This window comes from Brassica oleracea, chromosome C4 (assembly GCF_000695525.1).
Source record: "Brassica oleracea var. oleracea cultivar TO1000 chromosome C4, BOL, whole genome shotgun sequence".
NCBI classification, from domain to species: Eukaryota; Viridiplantae; Streptophyta; class Magnoliopsida; order Brassicales; family Brassicaceae; genus Brassica; species Brassica oleracea.
The window spans coordinates 50,601,049-50,622,084 of NC_027751.1; the positions used below are offsets into that span (position 1 = coordinate 50,601,049).

At 37.7% G+C, this 21,036-nt stretch overlaps 4 protein-coding genes, 3 long non-coding RNA genes and 1 other non-coding gene across 11 annotated transcripts; 5 read left to right on the forward strand and 3 right to left on the reverse strand.

Annotated features, from left to right (window-relative positions):
• Positions 1-220: 220 nt before the first annotated feature.
• Positions 221-7,039, forward strand: LOC106341869. Of its 2 annotated transcripts, XM_013780604.1 has the most exons (11): positions 221-471; positions 659-752; positions 1,107-1,856; positions 1,967-2,085; positions 2,215-2,361; positions 2,451-3,324; positions 3,532-3,990; positions 4,070-4,362; positions 4,495-4,593; positions 4,676-4,798; positions 5,041-7,039. In XM_013780604.1, exons 1-11 carry the CDS (start codon positions 388-390, stop codon positions 6,772-6,774), a joined length of 4,776 nt encoding a protein of 1,591 aa, XP_013636058.1. In that variant the 5' UTR covers positions 221-387; the 3' UTR covers positions 6,775-7,039. The 2 variants fall into 2 exon arrangements, with proteins under 2 accessions (XP_013636058.1, XP_013636059.1); XM_013780605.1 differs by lacking the exons at positions 221-471; positions 659-752 and having other exon boundaries at positions 1,197-1,480; positions 1,567-1,856.
• A 114-nt stretch (positions 7,040-7,153) lies between these two features.
• TRNAC-GCA lies at positions 7,154-7,225 on the reverse strand. Its single transcript has one exon. It is a non-coding gene; the product is annotated as a tRNA-Cys (tRNA).
• Positions 7,226-9,257: 2,032 nt separating this feature from the next.
• LOC106339789 (serine/threonine-protein kinase BIK1-like) lies at positions 9,258-11,413 on the forward strand. Its single transcript, XM_013778662.1, has 6 exons — positions 9,258-9,482; positions 9,551-9,858; positions 10,062-10,197; positions 10,290-10,432; positions 10,505-10,628; positions 10,900-11,413. Exons 1-6 carry the CDS (start codon positions 9,431-9,433, stop codon positions 11,286-11,288), a joined length of 1,152 nt encoding a protein of 383 aa, XP_013634116.1. The 5' UTR covers positions 9,258-9,430; the 3' UTR covers positions 11,289-11,413.
• An 812-nt stretch (positions 11,414-12,225) lies between these two features.
• On the forward strand, positions 12,226-12,667 carry LOC106340349. The gene is made up of 3 exons (XR_001269367.1): positions 12,226-12,346; positions 12,462-12,516; positions 12,601-12,667. It is a non-coding gene; the product is annotated as an uncharacterized LOC106340349 (long non-coding RNA).
• A 35-nt stretch (positions 12,668-12,702) lies between these two features.
• LOC106340348 lies at positions 12,703-13,171 on the reverse strand. 2 transcript variants are annotated; one of them, XR_001269366.1, is made up of 3 exons: positions 13,025-13,171; positions 12,845-12,899; positions 12,703-12,760 (listed from the first exon to the last, which is right to left on the reverse strand). It is a non-coding gene; the product is annotated as an uncharacterized LOC106340348 (long non-coding RNA). The 2 variants fall into 2 exon arrangements; XR_001269365.1 differs by having other exon boundaries at positions 12,845-13,131.
• Positions 13,172-13,269: 98 nt separating this feature from the next.
• LOC106340368 lies at positions 13,270-14,365 on the forward strand. The gene is made up of 4 exons (XR_001269374.1): positions 13,270-13,405; positions 13,628-13,675; positions 13,861-13,965; positions 14,045-14,365. It is a non-coding gene; the product is annotated as an uncharacterized LOC106340368 (long non-coding RNA).
• Positions 14,366-14,735: 370 nt separating this feature from the next.
• Positions 14,736-17,808, forward strand: LOC106340194. 2 transcript variants are annotated; one of them, XM_013779068.1, is made up of 10 exons: positions 14,736-14,856; positions 14,936-15,055; positions 15,137-15,452; positions 16,185-16,575; positions 16,682-16,781; positions 16,876-16,935; positions 17,028-17,111; positions 17,190-17,297; positions 17,371-17,466; positions 17,547-17,808. In XM_013779068.1, the coding sequence occupies exons 1-10, from the start codon at positions 14,785-14,787 to the stop codon at positions 17,622-17,624; spliced, it is 1,425 nt and encodes a 474-aa protein (XP_013634522.1). In that variant the 5' UTR covers positions 14,736-14,784; the 3' UTR covers positions 17,625-17,808. The 2 variants fall into 2 exon arrangements, with proteins under 2 accessions (XP_013634522.1, XP_013634521.1); XM_013779067.1 differs by having other exon boundaries at positions 17,371-17,807.
• Positions 17,809-18,571: 763 nt separating this feature from the next.
• Positions 18,572-20,552, reverse strand: LOC106336677 (expansin-A4). The gene is made up of 3 exons (XM_013775585.1): positions 20,266-20,552; positions 19,853-20,171; positions 18,572-19,227 (listed from the first exon to the last, which is right to left on the reverse strand). The coding sequence occupies exons 1-3, from the start codon at positions 20,411-20,413 to the stop codon at positions 18,918-18,920; spliced, it is 777 nt and encodes a 258-aa protein (XP_013631039.1). The 5' UTR covers positions 20,414-20,552; the 3' UTR covers positions 18,572-18,917.
• Positions 20,553-21,036: the final 484 nt, after the last annotated feature.

Here is a 21,036-nt window from a genome sequence, read left to right on the forward strand (position 1 = left end):
AATCGGAATGAGTTTTTGATCCGAATGAGTCTTAGGATATAGAGTTATAAAATTGACATAAACCTGACAAAATATCAAATTATTAAGTAATCACATTAATTTGTTGACTCGGGTAAAAACAGATTAACAATCAACAGTGTAGTTAGTTAACCAAAGAAAAAACAATTAACAGTGTAAGAAAGAAAAGAAAATAAAAAAATAGAAGAGGGAAGAGAGAGAAAAGAGGAGTGTAGGGTTAGAATAGTCGTTTCGTAATCCGTTATCTTCTCGGTCGTGTTTCAATCGGCGGCCAGAGGAGAAGACCCACCCATCTTCTCGTACTCGATCTCAAAACCTTCTTTCGATTTCCCTCGTTTGGATTTCATCTCCAGAGAGTAGTAGAGCAAGATGACGACGCCAATCGTCGGGAAGCAAGCTTCCGCTTCGGGTTCCGGAAAAGAAGAAGGCGAGCTCTCCACCTCCGATGACGATGTATTATTATCTCTCTCGATTTGTTTGTTATGTATTTAGGATTGAGTTCGCACACTCTACGCCTCGATTCTTAGTAGCGTTCGTTCGTTCGTTATCAGATTTCTCAAATCTGTCGTGCGTTCGTTGTATTGCCCCTGAATGCTTCTGATTGATTCAAAACCCTAAAACTTTTTAATTTTTTTTTTAGGTACAACCAATGCAAACGAGCACGAGAGCTCCTCTCACTGAACATGTCTCAGCTCCTTCGGCTAACACTAACATCCAAAGGCGTCTTCAACCTGGTAAAAAACAACACTACTATCTCTCTCATCTGCTTCTCAACCTCTCTAGGGGATTTATGAGCAAAGATAAGACTCACATCATCTCTCTATTTTTCCTAGTGCTTTGGATTGGTATAGGATCTTCTGTTACTTCACCCTATCTCTAGAATAGACCTTGATCAGTGTCAAACTATAACAGAAATAAGATTAAATCAATGTACAACAGTACTAGTGTGTGTGTGTTTTTTTTTCCTATTAAGTTGTTGCGTGTGGAGCATTATTAACCTGCCTTTTAGTATAAATATATTTTGAAGTTGCCTATAAAACAAACTAACTCGTTTTTTTTTTTGTTTTCAATTGTTTGTGACTTGTCAGGGAAAGCTGAATCTTTGATTACTACACCCTCGAAGGCGACCCACCCTGTAGGCCGGATTGTTAAGAAGCCAGCGGTGTCTACTACTCCCATTCATGGGAAGAAACTTCCTTTAAGGGGCAACGACAACAACCTTGTGATAGATTTCTCAGATGACGATAGTGGTAGCGAATCTGAAAGCAAAGGAAGGAAGCAGACACCGAAGATTCAACCAAAAGGAACCGTGCCTGGGAACAGGAACCCGTCTTCGGTTTTACAAACAAAATTGAAAGGGCCATTTCAAATTGATAACAGAGGATTTACGAAGAAGGCACCCTCCGCTAGCACCTTTGGTCATGCTGCGACTTCTAAAGCTCCCAACCTTGTGCTTCCCAAGGTAATTAAGAAAAATAGCCATACCTATGAGAGGAAGGTTAGCAAAGATACACCGCGTCCTGAACAGACTGTGGATCCCAATAGCAGCAAACTTCAGGATCTGAGGCAGCAGATTGCACAGCGGGAACAATGGGAAATTGAGCGGAAGCTTAAGGCAGTACAGACAAAGAAGGATGATGTTAACCCAAAAATCAGTCAAACAAGGAGTCTCGTTATGGTTTCTGGTAATGGTAAACAGCTCGAACCAAACGAACCTGCAAAGAAGCGCTTAAAAGTTGGTGGAAATGACACAAGTCAGCCTGTTATTGATAACAGAGTGCCAGCATCTACAGCTGCACCAATGAAAGCGCCTGGCATCGGTAAAAGTCTACTTTCAGGTGAGACTTAACGGAAAATATCGAATATCTACTGGCTTTTTCACTAGAAAGTTTATTTTGGTTAAGTAAATCAATGTTTTGATTTTCCTCCACTTCTGTTTTTTCTCTAGGCAATGCAAATGCTAGTTGCAAAAACGTTGGTAGTAACAGAGCTGAGACTGCTCACCCCGTCATTTCTCAGCATATTGTACAAGGCAATACAAGCTCAAGTGTCTTACAAAAAAGTGGAGTAAGTGTCATCATCTTTTGTATTTCTCCTTGACTAGAATTGGAATTATCGACTCTAAGACTATTAGTTAAACTATTTCTAGTGTTGGCCAGTGTTTTGTCAATTTATGCGCTTTTTTTTCTGTTCCAGAGCAAAGCAAATCATTCCGAAGGTGTAAGATGTGGCCAGCCAGATCCTCCTGTTCAGTTAACTTCAAGAGAACTGGAATCAGTGAAAAATGTTGGTAGCAACTTGTCGAGTGACCAGTTACCCAAAATAGTCAATGGAAACCATCAGGTATTTTCTATATCCTTGAATAGTTGGAGGCAGCTGGTATGATTTCATGATCCTTACTTTTGATTTTTTTGTTTTTCTGCTTGATTCAGCCTTCTCTGGACAATTCTGGCTTCTGGAACATCCCGGGAAATACAATTGCTCCTGGACATAGTCAACTGGATATGCTATATTTGACAAACCTCGAGGAATCTCTTGACAAAGACCTGGAGGAAGCACAAGAACGTAAACGCCTTTGTGAAATTGAAGAGAGGAACGCTCTCAAAGTTTATAGAAAGGCACAAAGATCGTTGATTGAGGCAAATGCCAAATGTGCAGAACTTTACAGTAAGAGAGAAACTTTATCTGCTCACTATGGATCTCTTATTGTGCGTGACACCAGATTGCTGTGGCCTTCTATACATCATGAGCACCCTGAAACTGGGTTTCGGTTCGTGAGTAACAGTGCTGAAAACATTGATTCGGCAACCAAAACGGACAACCCTCAGCATACTCAGCTAGAGACCAACCACATACATAACAACGAAAATGGTGGCATTCATTCTCTACATCGTCCCAATAGTGGACAGAATTTGGGTTCAGAGCCGTGCAGTGATCATGATGCTAGCACCTCGGATGGATTGCCTTACAGTGAGAAGCAAACTGCAAGTAGACTAGGCTCCCCGTCTAGCGATGCTCACATTTTGGCAGAAGATGAGTCATTTCCAGTAAACCATGAATCTACCGAAGGGAACATTGGGCATCAAGCAGAAAATCTTGAGCAAACACTAGGCAATCAGAATTCCTTGCTTATTGAAGCATCATTAAGATCTAAATTATTTGAGCGTCTGAGTATGCGGGAAGAATCTAGAGGTGGCACATGTGCCAATGGAGAGACTGTGGTAGATAGAGGGGTTGCAAGTGAACGAACCCAGAGAGATGGAAGTAGTCCTGTCTCCGAAAAAGTTCAGCATAGTGATTCTAAAAGTAAGTAGTTTATTCATAAGAGATTTGCATTTTTCTTGGTTATTTGGCTGGGCATTCACTTGACAAAAGGAGAAAAGTCATTTGCAGCCTTATTTTACTTTCAAGTCCTACTCTTAGAGATGATTGAGCTCAACTGCGGATAGCAAATGCGTGGTTCTTCATGTGCTTTAGTTTTTTTTAACACGTCTTCCTATTTTTTAATCTCAGAGCCAGACGCCAATAAACTGCAAGGAAGTCCCTCGGAACCACCAGTTGAACGCAGCACAATCATGGAGAATTTTGGATCATCTGTAGATATGGAGTCCCATGAAACTTCTCCAGAGGATGACCTTTTGTTGTCTGTAGCTTCAGCCGGCCCTTTATTTCGGAGCACAATTAATCATCTAAAGGTCCCTGGGTCTTCTATTACATCTCTGGGAACAGAATCTACACTTGAAAACAAGTCATATAGCGTATACAGTGATGTTAGACAACGTAACAGCTTGACTAGAACTCCAGTATATGAGAGAAAAGTTGACCTTTACACCTCTAATTTGAAGATGGACCCTTTTCGGCCTCTCTGCATGTACGAGTTGCGTGGAAGATGTAATAATGATGAATGCTCTTGGCAACATTTCAAGGATTTCGCTGATGACGGTTTGCATCAAAGTCAGAACGATCCTCCGGGTATGGCAGAAAATATGTATATAAGAATTCTAGAAACGATATTTTCTTTGCTAGAATTATAATTTTATGCGTTTTGCAGATTGTAATGTTGCGTCAAGTTTACATGAGAAGCAAGGATCACAGATTTTTGACGTGGTGCATTCACCAACTTATCTTGTCTGCTTGGATACAATGAAGGTTGATTCGTGGTCTTACGAGTCCCTTCTGGCTCAAAGACATGGGCAAATATGGGGGAAGCACTTTAGTGTCTGCCTCGCCTCATCGAACTTGCTTTACAAGAATATACCTGCAAGGGAAAACGAAGGTCGAATTGAAGTCCTAGGAAATCCAAGAACACACTCATCATACCTTAGGATCAAACATAGCTTGATGGTTTGTCTTTTTCTCTCTTTTTATTTAAACCTTTAATTATGATAATATCAAGCTGCAGATCTGACCAATGCTGCATTCTTTTATTGAAATTCTTACTACTGTATTGCACTCCCCTGCTTGGTGCATTCGTAGAATCTCCTTAATCAAGGCTCAGTTGCTGCTCTTGAATCCGTGGAAATGGCTCTTACTGTTTTCTGTCGGGAAATTGACCACTCAGAAGGCTTGATCCAGGCAATGTTGTTTGATTCCTGTTAATACTGTGTAGTATCACTTTAGCTCTCGTTCTTATTCTGGTGGCCATTTTTCTTTTCAGGCCCTTTCTGTTCTTTCACGAGGTCTTGAAGGTGATCCAGCTTCTGAGATTCTTTGGATTGTGTATCTCCTAATTTACTATTCACATGAAGGATCAGATGGGAAAGATATGTTGTCTCTTGGGGTATGTTATCACCTATTGCAATATTGCCTACATCTACATAGCCACACATCTACATTTTATGATTGATTATTTCTGTACGTTTGCATATATGTGTGTCCATATACATACAAAATTTGATGATTGTGATTCACTCAGCACTGGTTTCACAGTGATTTTGCAGTATGATTTTAATCTTTCCTGTGAATGCTTCACAATTGTGCAGCCTTAGTTTTATACGAGATAACTTTTTTTTAACTTTTCAGGTCAATCTGTGTAGCGGATCATACGTAATATGGCTTATGTACATCAACAGTCGAGGACAACTTAACGATCAACTAATTGCATATGATGCTGCCCTCTCGGCGCTCTGCAACCATGCTTCTGGGTCTATTGACAAGGATCATGCCAGCGCTTGCATATTAGATCTTTCATTGCAGATGTTCAACCTTATGTGCATTTCTGGGAACGTTTCGAAGGCAATCCAGAGAATATCCAAGCTACACGCTCCAGCAGCAGTTTCGGAGGACCCTGACTTTTCAATGATGTCTCAAATTCTGACATGCTTAACATATTCTGATAAATGTGTGTTCTGGATTTGTTGTGTGTACTTAGTTGTTTACAGGAAACTGCCTGGTTCGGTTGTCCAACGATTTGAGATGGAGAAGGAACTGCTAGAAATAGAATGGCCTTCAGTTGATTTGGTAGGTGATGTGAAGCAGACGGCTCTGAGTCTATTTGATAAAGGGATTTGTTCAGAAGAACTTTGCGTTAGTGATGACTCATCGGGAAATGGAAAACAAGAGCGCACTGCCGGGCTATTCGCTTTGAACCACGCACTGTTTATGATTGCAGTTGATGAGTTGGAAAAATGTAGGGACATTGTGAAGGCATCAGTTGAGCTCTACCCATCTTGCCTAGAGCTGAAACTGTTAGCAGCTAGGATGAAACCAAAGGAAACGTTGTCGTCTGTGTTTGAAGAGCTTCTCAAGCAGGAGCCAAAAGATGCTTCAGGCATACAATGGATTTGGAATCAGTACGCTGAATATGCTTTGCAAGGAGGAAGCAACGGCTCGGCAAGAGAGCTCATGTCCCGCTGGTATACCTCTGTATGGGATGTATCGTCCCGTAAGAAAAAGACAGCACTGACTAATGAAGAAACAGAGGAGGAAGGTGAGAGTGTTGCATCGGATCAGGTGGATGTGATGTTTGGATACCTTAATCTCACTCTCCATAACCTACTGCAAAGTAACTGGACCGGTGCTTGCTCGGCCATTGACCAAGCACTTAAAGCTACTGATCCTGATCATTTTATGCATTGCCTGAGAGAACATGCTGTGTTCCAGCTAATCAATTCGTTGCAAGCAACAGGCGAGTTTCCAGTCAACCTACAATTGAGATTACTCAACTCTTACCTTGATCAAGCAAGTTCTTTACCTGTAAAAGAGCCACTATCGTGGAAATTCATCAGCAACAGCGCTGAGAAACCAAGAGTGAGGAAGCTAGTAAGTAACCTTCTGGCGCCAGTTTCATCTGAACTCTTAGTGGTAAACACGGTTCTTGAAGCATGGCACGGACCATCTCTTGTACCGGAGAAGCTGAGTAAACAAAAGGAACTGGTGGATTTTGTGGAAACAATCCTAGGCTTGGTCCCGTGCAACTACCCGCTGGCTTTGTCTGTAAGTAAGCTGTTGAGGAAAGAAGAGGAGTCTGGTTCCTCGGGTGTTCACTTCTGGGCAGGTCTGAATCTTGTAAGTACAATTTCTTGTGCAATGCCAGTAGCTCCCGAGTATATATGGGTGGAGGCTGGAGAGATATTGAGCAATATCAACGGTTTCAAGACGAGAGCAGAGAGATTCTTGAGTAAAGCTGTGTCTGTATATCCAATGTCTGTGAAGCTGTGGAGATGTTATGGGAGTGTAGCTAGAAGTATAGAAGAGAAAAGAGGTGTTAAGATTGAAGAAGAAGCTAGAAAGAAAGGAATCACTCTGGTGGATTGAAGTTTGAAAAGCGGCTACTCGTGTTTTTCCCTTTACATAGTTAGAACACACAAAGAGTAGGGAACATAGTAAATGGGGATTTTTGGAGATAAGAAAGGAAAAGATATGGGAATACAGTTTTTGAAAATGGTTAAGTGAATACCACAATTGTTATACTCTTGTTCTGTTTCTAGCATAAGCTTATTTTGTTATACAATTTTACTCGTACCATGCTTTTGCATCATGGTGACAAACTTAATGATCACTTTGGATGGTCTTATCATGACTTGGTGTTCCCCTCTTTATGTATTTTCCCCTCTTCTGTCCATTTATTTACTAATCTTATTAAATAATTTATGTTTCCAGAAAAAAAAATAAAAGAGAAGACAAAAAAAAAAGAAGGGCCCAACCGGGTTCGAACCGGTGACCTATTGATCTGCAGTCAATTGCTCTACCACTGAGCTATGGACCCTTGTAGTGTATTTCTAATATCGCTAACTAACAATTCAAGTATAATCACGTCAATATTTCTTCTCAACGTTTGTTTCTACTCAATGTTACCAATATTTTTCTCAACGTTTGTTTCTACTCAATGTTACATGATCCAGATGATGCAGAAAAAGAACAAAAGTGGGTATTCTTAAATTTGGATCCATCATAATTAGCATCTCCTAATCTCTAATAATGACCATAATGAAAAGGATTTTAGTGGCTCAAGCTTAACAAGCTGACACAATGCATTTTACTTAACCACCAATTAGTATGCATTCTTGAACAACTCAAGAAATCTCCCTCACACTCCTACATTTGCTTTCACTCTCATTACTCCCACCCACAGCTTCACCAAACAAACTAGACTTCCCCAATAGAAACATGCTTAAAGTTCAACATTAGTTTTCCTTCTTCAACTAACCCTGCGAGTCTATATAATCTGAAAAGAAAAAAAATGAGAAAGGAAACAGAGTCTAGTTTATGTTCGTTTAGGGAGGAAACGTTTTTGTTAATCGGGACAAAGGGTATTTTGCAAATGTTTGGAAGACACGACAAGGCAAAGTCAATAGTACATCCGTACGTAAAGATTGACCAACCAGTGTCTGAGAAATATTTAGATTAACCAAAAAGTCCAAAAGTAACACCAAACAGACAGCGACGTCCACAACAATAATAAGTGACTCATTATCACAAACCTACCTCCCAAGTCAAACCTATTTTTCCTTTTAATAGATTCTTGATTATGAACTTGTTTATGTCATTTGTTTTCATATGTATATGTAGAGAGAGGAGGAATAAAGTTGATGGCTTGGGTCAATTATTTGGTATGTAAAGCGATCTCGAAAAGTTTGTAAAACTTCTTGCACATAGAATAATGAGTTTCCATTACTTCCGTACGACCATGGTGCGCAACAGGAAACAAAGTTATTACCATGGTTTTTGAACATTGTTTGAAGAAAATTAAATGGTCAAAAGAATAAAAAGCAATCAAAATAGTTTTTTTTTTTTTTTGTAAATGCATTTACAAGTAGAGGGGATCGATTCATGACGGCTAGCCAGCCAAATGATGAAACAAAAATAAGCTTTGAGGAGTTTGATATGATCTGAAGTGCACCCCAAAGAAAACCTAAATCAGTTGTATTAAAATAATTTAGGTGACCAACAAGGAGTTGATCTACTTGATAATGTTTCTGGACCACATAGTAAGATTTAAGAGAGGGGTCGTTGGTTCTATTCCCGTTAGATAGAATATGCTCTCTTAAGAAAAGAAAATTTAAATTGACACGTTAGATCTCGATGCTTTTGATCCAAACTTTCTAACCATTTAAAAATTAAAAATAACTCTCCGATCTTTGATTTTGGTACAACCCAACAAAGATTATATAAAGCCAAAAAAAGTTCTTAGTTGAATTCCTACCAACATTTTCTTATCATAAACAATTGTTGTTAACTAGATTCGAAATAGTGCATTCATATCAAAACCCATGATGTCAAGTCTCAATGATAACCATGCCTAAACTTCTAATTAATAAAAAAAGATATGATATAATTTATTTAAAAAAATCAAAATAATGTAGAGTGTAAAAGAAGCAATGATTTGAATTATTATTTATAATTTATACGTAGTTTCTGTTTACATACATACACACTCATGACAGTGATGACACACCCGAGACCAAATAAATATTTTGTTTACGACAGCAAATATGAAATCCTCGGGTCTCTCTGTTTGTTTGTCGTCCCCATAAATGGTAATAAATCAGATACGGACGGTAACAAAAGAACACTCCAAAACCAGTAATGTGACAGATAGTTTCTCTTATCGATCTTCTGAAAAAAAAAAATCCTTACAGGATATAGCCAAAAGATTTCTTAAGACTTTTTTTCTAAATAAAAAAATTGGTCACACAACATATCATTTCTCGATCAAAACAGAATCCGACGACTTTTTATCTTTTGGCCAAACTATACTTTCTTGTATCCATTTGTTTGACTTTATACATAAAGACAAAGCAACCATTCTTCTTCTCTTTCTGTCATGCCTCATGCCTCTCATTAACACCAACCCTTACTCTCAATTCTTCTCCTTCTTCTCTCTGTGTTCTCATCTCTTTCTCTTTAATCCGGTTCAAGCAGCTGAAGAAGAACGAGCAAGAATCAAGACTCTGTTCTGTTCTGGACTCTGATGGGTTCTTGCTTCAGTTCTCCAGTCAAGGCCGATAACTTTTCCTACAATGGTACCATCTTTGCATCTATTAACTTTCTCGGAATCTTTTTCTTCATCTATTAACATATGTCTATGTAGATAAGAGTAGCTATCTATCCGGTCTAAGCATGTGGAGCCGGACATCGTCATCCGTGAGGGCTGCGGCCCGGAAGACAGAAGAGGAGATACTCGAGTTGACGTCCGTCAAGAGCTTCACCTTCAACGAGCTCAAACTCGCAACCAGAAATTTCAGACCGGACAGTGTGGTCGGAGAAGGTGGGTTCGGTTCTGTCTTTAAAGGCTGGTTGGATGAAACCAGTCTCACTCCTACTAAACCAGGAACCGGTTTAGTCATCGCCGTTAAAAAGCTTAACCAAGAAGGTCTTCAAGGCCACCACGAATGGCTGGTATAGTGTTCATTCCCTCAAACTTGAGTTATATACGTTAATGAAAGAATGAAATCACGCATCGGTAGTTAGAGAAATAATTACCTAATATATAAAAGGTTATGATCAATCTAATTATCGTCAACTGGTTTTACGTTGGAAGTCAATAATACGTCTGAATTAATGTGTGTGGATTGTGTCTGATATGTTCTGTTATGATGCAGACAGAGATCAATTACTTGGGAGAATTGAGTCACCCAAATCTAGTGAAACTGGTTGGTTATTGCTTGGAGGATGACCACCATCTTCTTGTATATGAGTTTATGCAAAATGGAAGTCTTGAGAATCATCTATTCAGAAGTGAGTTCCCCTGAATCATTGTTTGTTGTTTTGAAATGATGAAATGTTATATAGCTTGTGTTTTTGTACTTATGGAAGTGGTTTTGAAGCAGGAGGTTCACATTTTAAACCACTAACATGGTCTCTACGGGTCAAGGTTGCACTTGATGCAGCAAAGGGGCTTGCATTCCTCCACAGCGACCCTGTCAAAGTGATATACCGTGACTTTAAAGCCTCCAACATTTTGCTTGACGCGGTAGGAAACACATATTCAAAAGAGTTAGATGGTCTCACTAATATCTGAAAGACGTTTAGCTGATGCTTACAGGACTACAATGGGAAACTTTCTGACTTTGGGCTAGCTAGGGACGGTCCAATGGGTGATCTAAGCTATGTTAGTACAAGGGTTATGGGTACATATGGTTATGCCGCTCCCGAGTATATGTCATCAGGTTAACTAAACTACTAATCTTCTTGATATAAAAAAATATATGGGTCGGTTCTAGATTTTAGGGCTATTAGGCTATATGCAATTTAGTGAAGGATTTAATAAAAAAATTATATACAAATTTAGGAGTCTATGTTTACGTAAATTATTTTTTTAGTTTTGATAGCCATAAATCAATGTTTCATTTGCCTAATGCTCAGTAGTATCAGCTCTCCATATAGATACAAGGGTTAGAGTCCTTAGTTTCATCTTTTCACATTGTTGTATACTTTCAGGTCACTTAAACTCAAGGAGCGATGTGTACAGTTTCGGAGTTGTGCTTCTAGAGATTTTGACGGGTAAAGAAGCTTTGGACTATAACAGGCCTGCTGAAGAAGAAGATCTTGTGAAATGGGCTCGACCTTACCTCACAAGCAAACGCAAGGTTTTCCGAATCGTGGACCCTCGGCTAGACTCACAGTACTTACCCGAAGAGGCAGTGAGAATGGCCAGCATTGCGGTGCTGTGTATCTCGTTCGAACCAAAGTCACGCCCGACCATGGACCAAGTGGTCCGTGCCTTGCAACAACTTCAGGACAACTTGGGGAAACCGACTCAAACCGATACGGTTAAGGATGGCAAGAGACATGGTTCTAAAACCAGAGCTAAGTTACCAGAAGTATAGGTTATTTTTTCTTTCTTATTGTGTTTGTAACTATTGTTGATTTTTTTTTTTTGTTAATACATTTGAATCTGATGTAGAGATGTTCCTCGATACAATTTTTAAAAAGTCGTAGGATGTTGTGTAAATATTCCCGGTTTAATTGAATATTGAGTTTCAATCAATTTTAATTTATTCGGGTTGGATTGGTTAGTTACACTGTTTGGTTAAGAGCTGAAAAGTCAACATTTAAACTGAAGAACGCGTGTCGTTTCTCACTTCTGCATTCGAACTGCGTGCCGCCTTTATCTCTTATCCGCTTAGAGCATGATTATTGCAAAAACCCATATTAGGGGTTCTTATTATTTTTTTAATGCTTTTAAGTATAAAAAGTGACTTAAGAGACAAAATTATAAAACTCTAACATTTAATTGTTCCATTGCAAAGCTCTTAACCAAGGTTTTTTAAAAAAAAAAATTATAGTTGACACACAATCAACCAAGGATCAAGGCATTCATCACAATGAGTTGACAAGCATAAGAAACATTACAAGTCTATAGGATGCTGAGGCATGAGACAAAGTTGCAAGCGTTATACATTTCCCATTGCGTTCAAAGATCAACAACATCAACTAACACATTACAGCAGAAGCGATATGTCATGGCAAAACAAAATAGCATCCTTGTATCACATATTACTACACCAGTACGCTTTTCTCCAGGAGGAAGAAAATAACAGTGAATTTGAAAACATAGCCGTTGGGTTCCCAGATTCCAAAAAGAAGGCGAGCCTTTTTTCTTCATCATCACCAGGGTTTTAAGTTGTTGATGCTTCATCCAACGGCTCAGATTAACTAGCCGTTGATTTAAAAAATAAAATAAACAAACATATATTTGTCTTTGCACAGACAGACATACGTCCTATCTTCACGTCCTTCAAATCTTGATTCACTCTCCAAATCTTCTCTTCTTGCAAGAGAGAAAGAAAGAGAGAGAGACAGAGATCGAATCTGTTTCTGCTTGCTCTTATGGGACTTTGCTGCTGATCGATTTTGGAAGGGATCGTTGAATTGAAAGCTAAAGGTTAACACTTTAAAACCTTGATTTCATCTGGGTTTTGTGATTAGATTCTTTAATCGCATCAAAGACCCAATTTTTAAATTTTGGAATTGCTTTGTTTCTGCGTGATCATCACCAGATGGGTGGATCAGACGAGAACAAACACGGAGTTATCGGACCCATGAACCCACAAGGTATGATTGTATTCAAACACGAAACACTAATCTTTTGGTTTGGTTCTGTTTTTGATTGACTTAAGTGACTTGTTGTTAATGAAGGTGGTTTACGTGGAGGAAAGGTGAATCCGGCGAATGGGCAGACACGAAGAGCACTCAGTAACATAAACAAGAACATCATCGGAGCTCCGGTTTATCCTTGTGCTGAGTGCTCTTCGTGTCTGCCCATTCGCCGGATTCACCTTTCCTCCACGTAAACCACCTTCATTAACAACAAGTCACTTAAGTCAATCAAAAACAGAACCAAACCAAAAGATTAGTGTTTCGTGTTTGAATACAATCATACCTTGTGGGTTCATGGGTCCGATAACTCCGTGTTTGTTCTCGTCTGATCCACCCATCTGAGGATGATCACGCAGACAAATTAAAAATTGGGTCTTTGATGCGATTAAATAATCTGATCAAAGACTTGAACAAGAATCATAAAACCCAGAAGAAATCAACGTGGAGATGAAAAGGAGGAAACCGAGACCAAACTTTTTTCTTCCCCTTCAAACTGATTTTTTCTCCCCTCGTTTTCTCCTCCCAAAACACTACGAAAGCAACGCGTGGCATCAAGAGGCGTTTCTTCTGTCGCCTAAATAAGATAAGTTGCTTACACTAATTGCCTTTTTTCTTTTTTTTTTAATACCTTATTAAATTAAAAACCCCTTATAAGATCCTGCAATAAAGATGGCCTTAGTGACCAACACAACTCAAGACGTCCTTCACTGTGTGTGTGGTGTTTGAGTGATTGTCGAGCTATGATGACGACAACAACAACCAACACGATTGCTATGCTTCAAAACTAGATCATCAATCTTATCAACAAGACGAAGGCTAAACAAAGTTGAAGACTTTAGCAATTGTGAGCAAATGGGTTTAGCTTTCTTCTTCCTTTGACAGTGTATGCAGCTTATGGATTAGGATTAGGTGAAATGAAATGTATTGAAACCAAGATTCTTATGGAATGATCATGTTAAAGAGAACATTATACAGAGTTATGTAATTAGAGTTTTGGTTCCATGATATAAATACTTAGCATAAAATCTTAAGTAGTTTTGGCTTGTTTTTTTTTTTGAATGTATAGGTGTTGGCTATAGAGGATGTGTTCAGTGCTCATCGTTGTTTGAATAAGGTAACATTTGCCATATATAACATATGGTTCTTTGGTGTTCCAAAAAAAAAAAAAAAAAAATATGGTTCTTTGTAGAAATGAATGAAGCTCTTGCTAAGTATCTATTCATTTTAAGTTGAGTTATATAATGTTAAAACAATAAGACATTAGTAGTCACTCTTGGTATGCTTTTCCTTGACACTTAGGACATTGAAATAGGACAACGAATGATTACAATATCAACAGTTGGTGTTCCAAACACAATCAAGAAACTTGCCTCTCATAAGCTTCAGTCCACACTTAGCTGTCAGGTGCTTCCTCACTTTCTGATTTTTTATTAATCTTTTTGTTCAATTACCTAACATAATCTTTCACAAAAAAACTTATCAGCTTACATGCTCCAATACTCGCTGAGACAGATGGTCAAGAGTCTCAGCTAGATGCAGAAGCTGTTCTGTGCTAATGTCCCAGATTGAACCAATCTCTGGTTTTGCCAAAGTAATGGCTCTGTCCAACTTTGTTTGAAGAGCAGTCTTTGTTCAAGTTGGCTTGGTCAGAGCAGCGACGACCTTAACGCAGGCTTATAGATTAGGCTTATGTCTATGATGTATATACTTCGGTGACGAGTGAGCAAGTTTAAGAAGAGTGTTGATTGAATTTTAACGATATGAACAGATTACATTAATTATCATATTATTTGCTTATATTCTATTGTGATCTCTTTGAGTTTAATCTATTGTATGGTCCATATCAAGTATACAAAATAAGCATTACAGCTGAGCTTACAAGGTAAAACAAAATAAATAATAAGATAATACATGAAAGTAGTCTCTACGGTGATGGGGTTCACGTCATGCCCACCTCTACAATCTGTGTTTATAATTATAACCAAACTCTTTTGTGTTCTTGTCTGAATCTGATCAGCCGTTATTATAGCAAGACTCATGTGACTTGCATTATCCCTCAAAGTGACCAAACACAAAAGTCAATAACTGTTTTAAATATATTGTATGCTTCTAACTACATTATTTAAGTCCAATTCTCCGACCGACCCTTTTAATGGCTCCCACGTTTCAGTCTAATCATATATACTCCCTTCCTATATTGTTTCTCTGGAACTTTGAAAACGCATGAAATTTGAGAAACTCTTCATGGAGGCTTCACTGCAATATAGTAACAAGAGAAATGACTTAGAGGAAGGAGTAAGCATATTTTTTCCTTAAAAATAAAAAAACTTACAAGCAATACTTTATGTTATTTTAAATGTTTGTGTTTATGTAGGTAATGCATCTTAAAGAGAGACTAGAGGAAGAAGAAGCATTGAGTAGAAGTTTACGGTCTGCTTTTGATGGCTCTGTTGTTTCACTCCCAAGTCTCTCCTCATTGTTTATTCCACCACAGGTTACACCACTAACCATATCTCACATATAATGTATAATGTCCTAACCTAACGATCAAACTATTTTGATGTATGTCTAACAGTTTAGGGAGATTATACAAGAACTTGCCTTAGTGGAGGCAGAGATTCTTTGTCTAGACCGAAAAATCGAGGAGCTGAAGCTTAAACTGTGCTACGAACAGAGACAAACGCAAGAGCTGACCGAACAGAAGAGGACACTAGCTAGACAGAATCATGTGAGACGCAAAAGTTTGCAACTAAGACATGATCTTCAACAACGATCTTTTTCGCATCACTATCAACGTTCTGCTCTAGATACTGTCTCTAGTACTCACTCAAGGCTATCCTTCTCTTATGCTCCTGATTTCTTGGCTGCCACTTCTTCAGGTGGATTCACAGGTAAGTAGTTGCTTATTCCTTAAAACGTTTATAAGCTGCACATTAATACTACAGGACACAACGAGAGTATTAGAGCATTACCGATGGTAGATGCCCATGAAAGAGTATCTGACACAAATGTTTTAATTTTGTTATTTAAATTTTCAATAAAAAAAAAGTTTGGATGAATAGAAGAAGTACACGCAAGAAAAGAGTATCTAAATTTTTTTTTGCAAGCTTCTCTACACCTATACTTTACTCTCTCTCTTTCCTCATTTTCTAAGTTTTGTAATTAATGCAATCCTAAGAAACTATCAATAAGCATTATCCCTAGAACTCACATTGTGGTTTCTTAGATTTTTTTTTTTTAATTTTTTTTTGTCTAATTAAAAAAAAATTAAAAAATTAAAAAGCGCACCAATCGCGGGTCGCCACGTGTTGGTGGTCCCGCGAATAGTGCAACGATCGATCCTTATCTAAAGCCTTTTGAGACCGGTTTTTATGTTTTCTGTGAGGTCCAAGGGTTAAAAACCTCCTGCATTGTTGATGCTCTTAGTAACCAAACCGAAATTTCTCAAACCAAAATTTATCTTCAAAATCAAACCGAACAAAACTAAAATACATCTGGTCCATGAATTGGCTCAAGTCCCTTAATATTACTCATGTTCCATCGAAACTCCCTATGTGGAAGTTTATATTCTACATTACTCGTATACTTCACATTGCACTCAGATTCGTGGTTTTACTTGCCAGATGAATATGATGGATTATCGAGACCACACATGGGTAGAGTAAGAAAGGGGCTTAGGCTTGTGGAAGTGAAGAGCAAAGAAGACCCAAACGAAGTATCAGAACAACTCATAAACTGTCTCATAAGCATATACTTAGAACTGAATCAAGTTTCATCAAAGACCAAAGGGGATGTCGAGTTTTCGAGACGGCCTTCTTCTTGTAGCCGGAAATCAAACACATATAGTCATTATCAGAATGCAATGAATCTTGATCCTTACCACGTCTTACCAGACTCAAGTGGGGGATTCACTAGGGACATTGGTCCTTACAAGAACTTCATTCACATTTCAAGAAGTTCCATCGATGTGACCAGTCTCACATATTATTGTTCACCGGCTGTTCCACGCTTGAGGTATTCTACTTTTACATTCTCTGGATTTAATATACTGAAATGATCTAATCAGATAGTATAATTGTTGATGAAAGTGGTTTATTGACTATCTATGCGTGTTTAATAGTGTTTTGATGGAAAAACTATCAGAGGTGGATTTGACTTTCTTGACCTACAAGCAAAAACTCGCTTTCTGGATCAATATCTACAACGCTTGTATCATGCATGTACGACCAAAGTTTCAAAATAAATTATTGAATTTTTTTAAAATATCTACGACACAAAATTAAACTTAAAATCGAATTATATGTTCTATTATAGGCTTTTCTTGAGTATGGGTTACCTTCGTCACACAATAAACTACTTACCTTGATGAATAAGGTAAGATTTGGATCAAAATTCCAAGAAAAAAGTACGCTAATTTTATCTTAATTGTAGATTAGCATCCAACCATATGAGTGTGTTCTTGTTAGGCTTCACTTAACGTCGGTGGCATAGTCCTCAACGCTTTGGCAATTGAACATTTTGTCTTACGGCATCCTTGTGAACCAGAACATGTAAGTTTATACATATTTTATAACCTATAAAATACACGTAACTACCGAAGAAGCTAATCAACATCTTCATGAAATAAGGATTCACTTGATGAGAAAGAAACTCTCCTGCGGCACACTTATGGTTTAGGATATTCAGAGCCTAACGTGACATTTGCGCTTTGTCGTGGAAGTTGGTCTTCACCAGCAGTAAGTGTACAAACATAGTTTATCTGAGCATTGTAAATGGATGGATGATGAGCTTGGTGGTATTCATGTGCAGCTTAGAGTCTATACAGCAGATGAGGTGGTGAATGATTTAGGAAGAGCAAGAGTCGAGTATCTAGAAGCTTCCGTAGGTGTTTCCAGCAAGAAAAAGGTTATTGTTCCACAGCTTCTTCAATGGCACATGAAAGATTTTGCAGATGATATTGAATCTCTTTTGGAATGGATCTACAGCCAGTTGCCACGATCAGGGAGCCTGAAGGCTATGGTTATGGAATGTTTGAAAAGAAAAGCAAAAGTTCCTTTAGCTAAAATGGTAGAGATTCAAACATATGGCCATGAGTTTCGTTATCTATTGTCATTGTAAATACTAGAAAGCCTTATTTAGATCAGAATGACAATGTTTGGGTAACTTCTCTCTTGGATGCAAGGGCACCATCATCAATAGTCTTTTTTTTACATCCCATCATCAATAGTCCTTCAACCAGTTTTGTAGGATTTAGATACATTTTTTTTGTAAAATAAATTGTATTTTATTTTAAAGTGAAAACTTTTAGAAAGGGCTTTTTTTATAGTAGAAATTTTTGGAAAATAGAGACTGTTTTATGTGACCTTTTTCATTAGCTCAATTATTTTTATTTAAAAATTTAATAGCAAAATTAAAATACACTAGTAGTATTATATAGTATATGTTAAATATTCTAATTAAGGAAAATATCTCTTATTAATGCTGATGTTCTAAACATTATTGTTTGTTTGCATCTTAAAACAAATAAAATCGAGTTTCATATGAAAAATTAAACACTTTAGAAGTGGAGTAATATAAAACAATAAAATATATAATGGAGATGAATAATAAACTTTAGCTTAATTTGTCAGTGGAGAAGACATGTTCCGTTCATATCTCCAAAAGGAAAACGAATAACAAGTAATGGATTTGTGGACTTGTGTTACATTTGCATCAAATGCTGTCACCTGTCAAGAAATACTTTTCTTATTTATTTGTTTATTCATCAGTCAAAAATAAAACAATTCCCACTTTTTTTTGGTAAAAAAAAAAAACAAAAAAACAATTCCCACTTAATAAAGGCTTTTAGACCTGGCTATAGCCATTGAATTATTCCTGTTTCTCGTTACCAGACCTAAGTGGGATCCCCGTGGATCTATCACTAACGTGCATTAACTTCAATCTCAAGTGAAACTGTTTTGTAAATGGCTAGTTGAAAACAAACGAGAAGATTAGTAAATAGTATAATTAATAACATAACCATGTATTACATTACACGAAATTAAACGTTACAAGTTGTAACTTACAACCCAACCACTGTATAAAAAACCCCAACCATTGTAAATACTTCAGCAGCTGCGGGCTGTTACGAATTTTTCTCACAGCCACTTCAACTACTCTCTTTCACTCGCCCCCACAATTAAAACACCAAGCCCAAAAAACAAATTAAAACACACACCAAAAACAAAAGTCAAAGATACTTATCTCCCCTTGATTTTCTCTCCTTAGTTTAAAATTTTGAAAAAAGAAAGAGAAGCGAAATTAGCGGAGAGTTTTCATTTGGCTCGACCACTTTAATATAGCTTCTTGAAACTCGCTTAAACCCTGAAATTCTTGCCGACAAATGTTTGACCAAACTGCCAGTTAGAAGGAACTATGTTCCATGAAGTTGAGGTTCTACGGTCACTGCCTGTAACGCGGAAAGAAAGTGACTGACCAACCAAAACAGCGTTAGATTGCCAGTTCTGACCCCAGTTCCTACTCAAACTCATCCAACCAGTTCGTGAACCTTTCACGCTCGTCCTCACGATGTCTCCCGCTCCGGCCACGTTAGTGATCAGAACCAAGTTGAAGTAACGGTGACCGTTGATTGTGAACCTTATCCCTCCTCTCTTTCTACAAGGCACCCTACAATAAAGAACCAACATGTCACACTTAGTTTACTCACTCACTTACATGTCAAACAAAAATGTGGAGAATTTATTTGTGCATTAAAGAACACCTAGACTAAAACCAAAGTTGCATTCATTTAGCAAATTATCATAACTAAAATTACTGTCGGTCCAACGCTTTTAAATGCTTTAAGCAAATTTTATAAAATATACTCCACCTTTCATAGTTCTTTTGTTCTAGAAAGCAAGATTTTCTAGAGTATACACGCTTATTAAAAATTTATTAAATGTTTATAATTTATTTTATTTTTTTCTTTATTATACACTTTCCAATAACTTTTCACCAATGAAATTTAATCAATTCAAATATACTCAATTAATGTTCTTCAAAAGTATAAAAAGTACCTTAACAATATAGAAAATCTACCTTTGTGAAATAAAAAAAAATCTAAAATATGTTACTTTCGGAAACGGATGGAGTATATTTTATATAGTATTATATATAAATGAATATTAAAATTTAATATATTCAAGATTTCTAAAGATATGAGTGCTTTGGAGTAAAACATATGTGAGCATTAAGGTTTTACGTTCTTGTTAATATTGCCAAGGTCTTAAATATATACTACAGCATTCTGTACCTGCGGTATGAGACGGGGACAATGCCTGCGCGATATTGAGCGATCTTGAGGAAGACAGGCATGGCTAGATCAAAGTGGGCTCTTGGCGGGTTGCACCATCCTCCGTTATCGCTGGCCTGAGCAAAGTTTGGTGGGCAGAAGTTGGTTGCGGTAATGAGGATCGATGGGCTACCTGAATGGCACCATTGTGGGTCGTTGGCACATTTTAGCTCAAAGCAAGCTCCACAGCTCATACCGCTATTAAACAAAGCCGTGCTCAAAGCAGCCGTGTTAGTTCCGTAGCCTTGGCTGTAAAGGTTACCGTAACCACAAGCTCCTCCTGTAAAATAAAAAAAAATATTTTGTTAACGAGAAAGATTATTTTGGTTGCATTTACTCTGTTTTTATGGTCTGTTTTTCTTTTGTGGACTAACCCATAGTGCCAGAGGCGTCGCTGCCTCCATAGAAAGTGGCGTGTGCGGTTTGCCACGCGCCGCCGGAGTAGACGCCGGGGATTTTTGCGTCGGTGAGGGTGAAAAGGACAAATGTGGTAAAAAGAACTGCTAGTTTAGTAATAGCCATTTTTGTGAGAAGTGCTAAGAATGGGTTCTAAAGGAGACGACGAAGAAAGAACAAGAGCTCTTTGGAGCTTGAGCTCTTGTTAAAGAAAGAGTTAGGTTTTGTTACTTGGAGAGATGATGGTGAGGAAGAAGAAATGAGTGAGGTTCGGTATTTATGGAGAGAGGGAAACTCCAAACCTAGAGTTGGAGAGGGATATCATATGGCTAAGTATTTCTTTTGTCAAAATTAAACTTAAAAATAATTGATTACTATTTATTTCTACGTAAGGCGGACGTAGGTTTGTACTTTGTAACGGTTTTCTCATATTTTTGTATATATGTTCAATCTATTTTTTTTTAATAAATAATGATACTCAAACTATATTATCTCATTCATTTCCTGGATCTAGAATAATACAGTATATGATTTACCTAAAGGTAAAAAAGCTCAACAAATTATATAATATCGAGTTGACTTATATGAGGCGTTTCATATTTATGATGATTTTTTTATATTTTATACTAATGTATGTTTATTTATGTTTGTTTTTCTGCCCAAATGCAAACTTGAGCTATTTAGGGCCTAACTGGTTCAAACGCAGCGGTTGCGGCTGCGGTTGTGGGAGTTTACGGATGCGGGTGGTT